Consider the following 9,992-nt stretch of genomic DNA (forward strand, 5'->3'; position numbering starts at 1 on the left):
TCAAAGCCTACACCCACCAAGAAAACTTAAAGAATCTAGGGTTCTATCCCATGAGGACGAGGTCATGTGTACCAGGTCATGCGGATCGCCAGCCCAGTCTTGGGCCCTCTTCACCATGCCCCTCACACTAGCATCACTCCAGAGAACACTCAGAGGACTTAAGTCCTTCTCCCCCACCCCCATCTCTGCCTTTGGACCCACCACCACAGGTGGACTGGGGCCAGAGAACACTATTCCTTTTACTGCCCATCTCATTCCTGGATCTCCAATGAGGCCTGGTGTTTCCAAGGCCCAGGGTTTGGGCTTCCAAACCTCCAGGTCTGGTGCCTGAGAGGGACCTAGGGCAGCCCAAGACAGAGTAAGGACCAGCCTTGCAGAGACATAGGGCTGAAAGGTCCAGATCAATCTGGACCAGGCCTTAGGCCCACAGAATCACAGGGTCTACACTCCCTAACTACACTTTCTTACTTCCTACTCTCAAATCAGCTGAATCTGGCACCTGCCCAACCAGCCCCCTAACACTGCTCTCACTGAGGTCACTGTGGCCTTGGTATCATTAAACACAATTGTCACTTGGGTCTGACTTGCCTGGTTTGCTTCACTCTGTCCCTCCATCTGCTGCTCCTGCTTAGTCTCTGTCAGGTTTTTCTCCCTGTCCCTTAAATATGGGAAGTCCCATAGGCTGTCTCATGACCCTGATGGTCTCCATTCCCCATTCCCCATCTCGGATGATAGAGCCTCTTTTCTGTTCCCAGCTCCAGCCTCAGACCAGGGTCCCGAGGTCTCCTGGCCACCACCCCCTGGACGTCCTCTGTCCCCACCCCCCGCATTCACCAAGTCCCCCCCTGGCTTCAGCATCTTCCCCAAACCTGCACCTCCTTCCTGGTTCTGTATCAGGTGGCTCCACTGTCCCCTCCCCTGGCCAGAGCCCTGGGCCTCACCCTGGACACTTCCCTCCCCCACAAGCCCTTCAGCTCCATAACCCATCCATTCAGCTTCCTCTCTCACCTACCCCCTGCTCTTTTCCCCCAGCCCTGTCCCACTCCAGCCTTGTCCTTACCCACCTGGGTGCCTGCCTTGGCTTCCCCCAGGCTCCCAGCCTCAGTCTTCCCCTCTGGTCCACCCTCCTCATGACAGCTGGAAAGATCTTCCTAAAGCCCAGTCCCGCCCTTGTCCCTCCTCTGCATAGATCCTCCATGGATCACCAATACTATCAGGCCAGTCTGATATCTTCAGCCTGGAGGTTCTGGACTCTGCTCACCTCTCCTGCCTTGTTTCTACCACAGTACCTCCACTGCCTGGCATTTACTAAGTCCTTGCTTGTGTTGGGCCCTGTGCTGGGAACAGCTTTCCCTTTCTTCTTGGCCTAATTATCTCCTTCGGAGGTCATGCTCAGATCTCATCTTTCCTCCAGGAAGCTTCCCTGACCACACCCTAGGCTGAGTCTGGCACCTTTCCTGGGCTCCCGTAATCTCCTAGGCTTCCCTCATCACCACATCTTGGATCGCTCCAAACTGTCACTGTCTGAGAAGGGCTTGAGGCTGTCTGGGTCATGGCAGCATCATCCAGCACAGGGCATGCCCAGGGAGCACGCTCAGGGAATTCTGTTGACTGAATGGATGACCATCCTTAGCCTCATCCAGGAACCTCAGACAGAATGGAGCAGGGGTCTCTCCCCAGAGGAGGCATTCCCAACTCCAGACCCCTGCACAATCCCCCCCCGCCCAAACCCCACAGACAGAGACAAGGGCAAGGGCCTAGGCCCAAGCTTAGAAAAATAGGACTTTCTTGTTGTGCCCCGGTGCCCCCGACACCCTCCCCATCAGAGTTTTAAAAACCGTGAGCAATTTGGTGAGTCTGAGGCCAGGTCCCACAGGGTGCCTGGGTCCTCCCACCCCTGGGGCCAGAAGGGCCGTAGAGGTGGGTGCGAGGCTAGGGTCCCGTGGGTTCGTGGCTGGGCCTCCAGGGCTCACAGTCCAGCTGGACCACGGTGTGGGCCCTGGGCACAGCAGGCTCAGGGGCAGGCGGGGCCGGTGTGGGGCCCAGGGCGCCGTTGGTCTGCGAACAAACGCTGCTGACAGGTGCAGGTGCCTTGGCCTTGCCGGGGGGCTGGCCGCCGTGCACCTTGTAGCGCATGAGCAGCACGAAGATGAAGACCAGTACCGAGGCCACGATGACTCCACCAAGGGCGATGATCATGGTGCCGCCCAGGAAGGGTGCGTGCGGGGCCCCACAGGGCCGCAGCGCCGGCTCAGTGGAGAAGCGGGAGCAGCCCACTGGCCGTGTGGCCGTCAGCCCGGTGGCGCCGTCCTCGTACACTGCTAGCACGCACAGGTCATAGGTGCGGCCAGATGCCAGGTCCGACAACAGGAAGGAGCGGCTGTCGGCGGGAATCATCCTGGAGGGACAGGTAGGCAGGGGTCAGGTCTCTGGCTGCCCGGCACCCACCCTGCACTCTACCCCAACCCTGCAGTCTGGCGGATTCCCCCCGCCCCTTCCACCAGTCTGCTGCTACCCCGAGTTCCCTCTCACCACTGCTCAAATTCCCTTTGATCTGATACCCTTCAGCTGCCTGACTGATAACCTCTGGGTCATCTTATGCTCCTGGCGCCTGCTGCTCAAATCCCCCAGTTTAATCTCCCTCCAGCCCCAGTGCCCAGATTCCCTCCCAGGCTGCTGCCCACTGCTTCTCTGCTCTGCTGCTCAGTTTCACTGGAGCCTCACTGCCCAACTTCCCTCCAGTCCCACCCCCCAGTCTCTCTCTACACCCTCGCTCAACTTCCCATCTTTCCCATCTGCCTCTCCTCCAGTCTGGGCCTGATTTCCCTTTTCCAACTGCCTGACTTTCCTCCAGCGTACAGCTAGAATTCTCTCATCTAACCACCCGATTCCCCCATGCTGCTGATGCCTGATTTCCTTCTAACCTGCCAATGAATGTCCCCCTAGCCCCATTGCCTTATTATTATTATTGTTGTATCTAGGGCCTGCTTTCCAGTGAGCCCTGTCAGCTGACTCCGTTTTCATGAAACTGATGTGCCTCAGTCATCACAGCTGATTTCTTTTTCTCCCTGTTGCCTTATTTCTTCTTCCAGCTCTGTCTCTTGATTCCCTTCTTATCTCTGTTGCCTGGTTCTTATTTATCCTTACCTTTCCCATTTCCTTTTATCCTTAGCACCCAACTCTACTTATTTCCTTTTGCAGCAGAGCACCTTGTGGGAGATTTAACTTGTTGTATAACCTGCTTTATTCCTCAACTGCTTTAATGAGGGAGTTACAGGGAACTCTGTGATTGTCTCTGAGAGGGTGGCTATCTAGAAGAGCACTTGTCTCATCCTCGCCAGGCAAGGTGGACAGGATTTGTGTGATTATCACATGTGGGGCCCTCCATGGAGCCCACTCTCCCTACATGGAGTGCTGCTGTCTGAGAAAAGGAACAGAATAGCTCACTAGATTTCCAGGACTGAAAGGGAAATCAGTTGACGATCTCTTGAGATGTGGGCCCCTGGGGAAGGAAAGTGGACCCAGGAACTGGGTTTATAAGGTGCATACCCCAGGCCCTGGGAAGCCCGATCCTCTACAGCCAGGCCTCAGGGACTGCACCCTTGGCCTAGCCTGGCAGCGGGAAGAGGGAACCGTCCATAGCCATCCATGCAAGTTAGACTTGGGTGAGAAGTGTCAGCAGCATCTGTGTCAGAGCCACCACTACTGGCCACATGTGGCCACAGCAGATGTTCCAAATGCTCTCGGCTCGGGGGCAGAAGATGTACTGATCCACTTCTTGGGGCTTATAAGCCCCAGGTTTTCTTCTACTGTTTGCAACAACTGAATAGAGACGGGAATCCCCAACGGTGGCAAAGTGAATGTTCCTGTTCACCTAGTAGGTGGAGCTTGAACTAGGTTTGATTTGATTTAGAAAATCAAAAATTGAGATGTCACATTAGAACTCTAAACATGTGGAGTTCACACTGCACAAACCCAAAGCCTATCTAGCCTCCTCCGCCATTTTTCCTTTCAATCTGGTCTGAGTTCCTTTGCAGCAGGGCCCCCTCATTTCATTTTCCCCGTGAACTCTGTACCTTCCTGTTTGATCTCCTTTTCTTCTCACAGCATGGTTTGCATCTAGCCCTGTCATCTGGAAACAACTAGTTTTTCTTTATCTTTATATTTGATTTGTCTGTACCCCTCTACCTGGCTCCCCCCGTTAACTTTGGACTCTTCTGGCCTGATTAGTTTTTACTCTTGCTGCCTGATTTCTTTTTTACATCTGTTACTATTTACTTTTGCTGCCTTATTTCTTTTTATCACTGCTGCCAGCTTTCTTTTACCTTCAGCCTCATTTCTCAGCTGTGCAGCAACCTGGGGTGTCAATGGATGTATTTCCAACCCTCCCCCCACCTCAGTCTGCCACCCAAGCTACCCACTGCCTGGACCCTGCACCTGTAGACGAGGATGTCATCGGCTGAGCTGTTGTACTGGATCTGGTACATGCGGATCCCCGGGATAGGCCGCTGATCTGGCCACTGGACAAGAGCAGCTGTGGCCCCATGCTCAGTCACCTGGACACCACGGTCCGTAGGGGGCGCAGTGTCAGCTGCCTTGGCGGAGGCGGAGGCAGAGGCAGAGGCGGCAGAGGGCGGGGTGAGGGCATCAGGATCCCCGTCCCGCGGGGGGTCACAACTGGTGCTGTTGGCTAGCTGGGGGGGTGGCGGGGGGCCCACGGTCAGCTCAACAGCAGCGGTGGCCTCACCAGCTGCATTGGCCGCAATGCAAGTGAAAATGCCACCATCGCCCGGCTCAGTGACCAGCAGCTCCAACGTCCCATTAGGGAAGGCACGAGCACGGCTCGAATTGCCCACCAGCCGGCCCTGGGGTGACACCCAACGCACACGGGGCTCAGGGTCCCCCACTGCCCGGCAGCGCAGGGCAGCTGGCCGACCTGCAGGCACTGCCAGCGGTGGCGAGCGGTGAGTCACCACAGGGGGCTCGCACACAAATTCCTCCTCGCCCACGGCCCAGAAGTAGCGGCCACCCAGAGCGGGTGGGGAGGCACAGGCCTCCAGGTCATCCTCCCTGGCCAGCCTCCGCAGCCACACCAGCTCGCAGTTGCAGTGGAGCGGGTTCCCACCAAAGGCCAGCACCAGGGCGGAGGCAGGTGAGCCTCGGGGCCTGGCTAGCAGCGGCAGGCGGGAGAAAAGTGGGTCGGGCGGGATGGTGGTCAGGCGATTGGAGGTCATGTCCAGCCGTGCCAACTTGTGCAGGCGGGAAAAGGCGCCAGCGGGCACAGAGGCCAGCAGGTTGTGGTCGAGGCCCAGTGTGTTGACATTGCCCAGGCGGCCCAAAGCCTCCCAGGGAAGCTGCTCCAGGTTGTTGTAGGAGAGATCGAGATCCTCTAGTGTCTCGGCGCAGTCATCCAGGGCACCGGCCGCCAGGGCTGCCAGCTGGTTGTTGCTCAGGATGAGGTGGCGCAAGTTGACCAGGCCGCGCAGCTGACCCTCGCCCAGCGAGGTCAGCCGGTTCCCATCTAGGTGCAGGGCACGGAGGGCGCGCAGGTCGGCAAAGGCGCCGGCTGCCACGTGGCGGATGGTGTTACGCGACAAGCTCAGATGCAGCAGGCCGGTCATGTTGGCCAGGTCCCGGCGGCGCACGGCCGCGATGAAGTTGTCCGCCAGGCGCAGCTCGGCTGCCCGGCGGTCTAGCGAGGGTGGCACGAACAGAAGGCCTGCCCCTGGGCACAGCACGCTTAGGGGCAGGGACTGTGTCTGGCAGCGGCAGCGGCGGGGACACGGGCTGGGTGCGGCTGGCTGGGATGGAGACGAGGCGGGGGCCAGCGGCAGCAGGCAGAGGAGCAGTGGAAGGACGGCCATTTCGGGCAGGGGCGGCCTACAGGGAAGAAGGGAGGCATTAGGGCGGGCTGAGGCCAGAAGAGGGGTGCCAGAGGGCATTAGGGTGGTCCAAGACCAGGAGAGAAGGTCACAGTGGGCTGAGAGCAAAAGAGTTGGGTCAAAGATGGTCAGAGAGAGGAGTGGGAGCGGTCAGACACATCAAAAGGCAGAAGAGATGGTCAAAGACTCAGAGGGATGTGTCATGGAGGGACACGGGGAGCAGAAATGGTCAGAGGAAAGGGAGGTAATTAGAGATGGTCAGAGACAGTTAGACAATGGGGGGGAGTGGGCAGAAGGGAAGCCAGAGTATTTTAAATGTGGTCAAAGAGATGGGCAAAGCTGGCCAGAAGGAAGAAGTGGTCAGGGTGGTGGGAATGGCTACAAGTAGTCAAACATGACCAGAGAAGGGAGGTGGTTAGAGATGGTCAAGAAGATGAGAAGTGGACAAAGGAAGGCACATAGTCAGGGGTGGTGAGATCTAAGAGAGATGATCAGAGATGGTCAGAAATGGTCAAAAGCCAGAGAGGCAGTCAGAGAGAGGAGGAAAGGACAGACATGTCAGAAACAGCTGGAGATAAGGACAGCTGATTAGGAAGAGGAGTACGGGGAGAGGTCATCAGAGAGGAAAGGCAGCCAGAGATGTTAGAAATGATTAGGGAATTCCAGTACTCAAGAGAGACAGAGAGAAGAGAGGTGGTCGGTAAGGGCCAGAGATGGTTGGAATGGCCATAGACTGGCAGTCAGAGTAGGCAGTGGGCAGAGGGCAAGAGTGATGGCAAAAGATGGTCAGAGACAGGCAAACGCTTAGAGTGAGGGGTGGACAAGAGCGAGGAGCTGGTGAAAGATGGTTAGAGAGAGGCACGACGGGCAGAGATGTCAAAGGTGGTCACTGAGTGAAGCAGTGGACAGAGGTGGCCTGAGAGAGAAGCGGTGGACAGAAGTGTCAAAGATGATCGGAGCGAGGAGTGGTGAACAGAGATGGTCAGTGAGAGGAGCAGTGGCTAGGAGAGGTGTCTAGAGACAGATGAGACAGATGGTGGGAAGAAACTGGAGAACAGAGTGAGAGATCAGAGACCTGGAGGTGCCAACAACTGGGGAAGAGGTCACAGGGGCAATGTTGGTCAAATAAATGTCCAGAGAGGCACGGCAGGAGCTGGAGGCAAACCCTTGGTGGTGGTGGTGGGGTGTCTGTTTCCTGGGGAAACCCCAAGGGTGCCCAGGGGGACCTAGCCCTCACTTACCTCCACCCCCAGCCACAAAGTTCCTCCCAAGTCCCTCCCCCGCATGAGGGTCCCCCAATAGCCTTACCTGAGCTGGAAGCCCCCCCCAGGGAGCAGAGTCCTCAGGCTCCAAGAGGTCAGGGGCTAGGTCTCTGGAGGGGGCGCCTGGTCATCCCTTCTCTGTCCCCAAGGCCTCTGCAGAGGGACTGTGCTGTGTCTCAGCCAAGATCTGTGGCCATGGAGTCTGTAGACCTTGATACTTGGGGTCCTAGATCTCCAAATACACGGCTTCTAAAGGGCCAATTTTAGAGACCCAAGCTCCAGTTTGGGTGGGTCAGAGCGAGTGTCTCCTAGCTCTGGTCTTGGGATGCTAAACAGCCAAATGGAGAGTCTAGGGTCTGAGTCTCAAGCCCAGTCCTGGAATCCAATACTTGGGTGCTGGGTTCAGATATTGGGGTGCTGAGTCAAGATTTGGAGGTCTAGAGACCTCCAATTTCAGCATTCGGGTTTGCAGCAAGGACTTCAGGCTCAAACTCAGGTTTAGGCCCCTTGGAATACCGGGGTTCAGATCTTGGAATTTGAGGCCTAAATCTCAGAGTTCAGGTCCCAAATAGCGGGTTCCAGAGTATAGGTATGGGAATCTGATCCCAGATTCAAGGTCCCAGGCACAGAATTCAGAGTTCAGCTTCAGATTTGGGGTTTTAGATGCAAAGTCTTGAGGTTCAGACTCCAAAATTTGGGGTCCATATTCCAAGTCTTGGGGTTCCAGAGACTGAAGTTGAGATTCCAGCCCCAGATATTAGGTGTTCAGGCTCCAGGTCTTGGGGTCCCAGCCCCAGATCAGGGTCTCAGGCTCAGGTTTCCAGATCTCTGGATCCGATCTCGGGGTGCAGGCCCCCGATGTCGGGGTGCCGGCCCTGGGTTTGGGGCAGCGTGGTCCAGGCTTGCTTCCCGGGCTGCGGCGGGGACTGGCCCGGAGGGAGGGGGGCGGATGCGGTGGGGAGGGCGGCAAGGCAGCCCCGGGGGCCGGGGTGGGGCGAGGCCTGGGCGAGGACAGACGGACAGACTGGGACACGCGGGGTGGAGGCACTGCAGCGCAGGTGGGGGCGCAGGGGGGAGGGGCCGCGTTCAGAGACCCCTCCCCCGCCGGGGCCGGGGCGGGGGCCGGGCGGGGGCCGGGCAGGCAAGCCGGGTCCGGGCGCTCCCGCGGCCTCCTCGCCGGGAACCTAGGGCCTCGCGCGCGCCCGCGCTTAAAGGCGCAGGCCCTGCGCGTGCCCGCGCTTAAAGGTGTAGGCAGCCCCCTCTCGCAGAGGCGCGCCTCCAGCCCCACTTCCCATGGAGTCGCCCTGGCTTTGCTTGGGAGCAAGAAAAAAATCCTTGGATACAGAGAGACACAGAGAGAGACACAGAGACTGAGACAAAGAGACACACAGATTGAGAGAGACAGAGACAAAAAGATAAGCAGGCTTAGACTGAGAGACAGGAGTACAATGAGAGAGGCAGATAGAGAGATGGAAGGATACACATATTCAAAGAGAGAGGGAAATACAGAGACCGTGAAATAGACAAGGACAAGACAGAGACAGACGAAGACAGAGACGTCGAAAAAGTCAAAGAGACAGAGACATGGGTGGGTGGAGGGGGTAGGTGGGAGGGGGTAGCAGATACTGAGCTGGGGCAACTCAACTGTGAGGATGGGTGTGTGTGTGTGTGTGTGTGTGTGTGTGTGTGTGTGTGTGTATGTGTCCAGTTCTTATTCATAGCCCCGGATCTGCCTTACATCCCAAAGCCTTGGGCCCCCAAGCCTCTCTCCTGTCCCCTTGTCTCAGCACCACCTCCCTGGGATGTCCTTTCCTGGGTGGCATTTCCTTACTTGGACCCTGTTCAGCAACAAGCCTGATCTTTCAGGCCAGAGAAGAAACTGCTCCTTCCCAAGCTTCCTTGCCCTGGCTGCAAGGGGAAAACTTGGCTCCCCTACCTTGTGCCCTCTGGAGTTATAGCTTAGACCTAAAGACACACTGGGCAGATATCTCATGGAGGAAGAAAAAGATAGGAAATGGGACAGAGGCAGGGGGCTGGACAGGTTGACCCAGAAAAGTGTCCACTGCCTTCCCCTCTCCCTGACTCAGGTTCACTGCCCCACAGAGGACTCTGCTAGAAATGTACTAACACATGACTCACCAGGTGTGGGGCCTGCCTGTCCAGACTATTGTGAGAAGATAGTGGAGGGAAGGGTGGGGCGTTCCACACGTCTCCCGGCACATGTTATTGCAGGAGGACAGATGTGGGTGGTGGCCTGCATGCCTGCCCTGGGAACTTGGTGATAGCAACATGGAGGACCTGATCTTTGGGACCCCTGGTCTGAAGGGAACACAGTCTTGGCCTTTGGTTATGGCCCTAACCCTGGGGGAACCTGAATGGTCACAAACCACCCCTGGGGATCTCCCTTCTGAGTAGATGAGTAAAGCAACCTTGTTGGGGGCAGGAACATCGATGCACATCCACCCGGGCATCCCTAGCTCTGCTGAAGGTTTCAGAACAGACTTTTGGCTCCTTCCACTCATGCGTATTGAAAAACTGCAGCTAAAATTAACTCAGCTCTAGGGCCTGCCTTTCCAGATCATTAGCAAAGTTCATCAGTGCTCCTGGGCCAGCATAGTGGATACTGGTTACTCAGACACTCAAAAAGAGGATGTAGAAGTCTCAGAGACACTACAGAAGTGGTGGAGGTGGGGGAGATACAGGGAAATGCCGGAGGACAATCCGAGAGCACGCTGGAATTAGAGTTCAGTGGAACTGGATGATTTGGGGGAAATGGGCAGGGGATTGGGGGAGAACGAGGCAGAGGATGAAGAAATAGAGGCTGCAGGTGAAGAACAGGTTACCGCTC

General features: G+C 56.9%; 1 protein-coding gene across 1 annotated transcript; it reads right to left on the reverse strand.

Annotated features, from left to right (window-relative positions):
* Positions 1-1,769: 1,769 nt before the first annotated feature.
* Positions 1,770-8,344, reverse strand: LRFN3 (leucine rich repeat and fibronectin type III domain containing 3). The gene is made up of 3 exons (XM_019423054.2): positions 7,191-8,344; positions 4,438-5,880; positions 1,770-2,398 (listed from the first exon to the last, which is right to left on the reverse strand). The coding sequence occupies exons 2-3, from the start codon at positions 5,862-5,864 to the stop codon at positions 1,933-1,935; spliced, it is 1,893 nt and encodes a 630-aa protein (XP_019278599.1). The 5' UTR covers positions 5,865-5,880; positions 7,191-8,344; the 3' UTR covers positions 1,770-1,932.
* Between the last annotated feature and the right edge of the window lie 1,648 nt (positions 8,345-9,992).

Source organism: Panthera pardus, unplaced genomic scaffold (genome assembly GCF_024362965.1).
Source record: "Panthera pardus isolate Hobbes unplaced genomic scaffold, ASM2436296v1 HiC_scaffold_18, whole genome shotgun sequence".
In the NCBI taxonomy this organism is placed as follows: Eukaryota; Metazoa; Chordata; class Mammalia; order Carnivora; family Felidae; genus Panthera; species Panthera pardus.

Coding starts and splice junctions, on each gene's coding strand:
- LRFN3 (XM_019423054.2), bottom strand. CDS start 5,864: ATGGCCGTCCTTCCACTGCTCCTCTGCCTGCTGCCGCTGGCCCCCGCC. Junction 2,399..4,437: donor GATGACATCCTCGTCTACAG/GTGCAGGGTCCA, acceptor CTGTCCCTCCAG/GATGATTCCCGCCGACAGCC.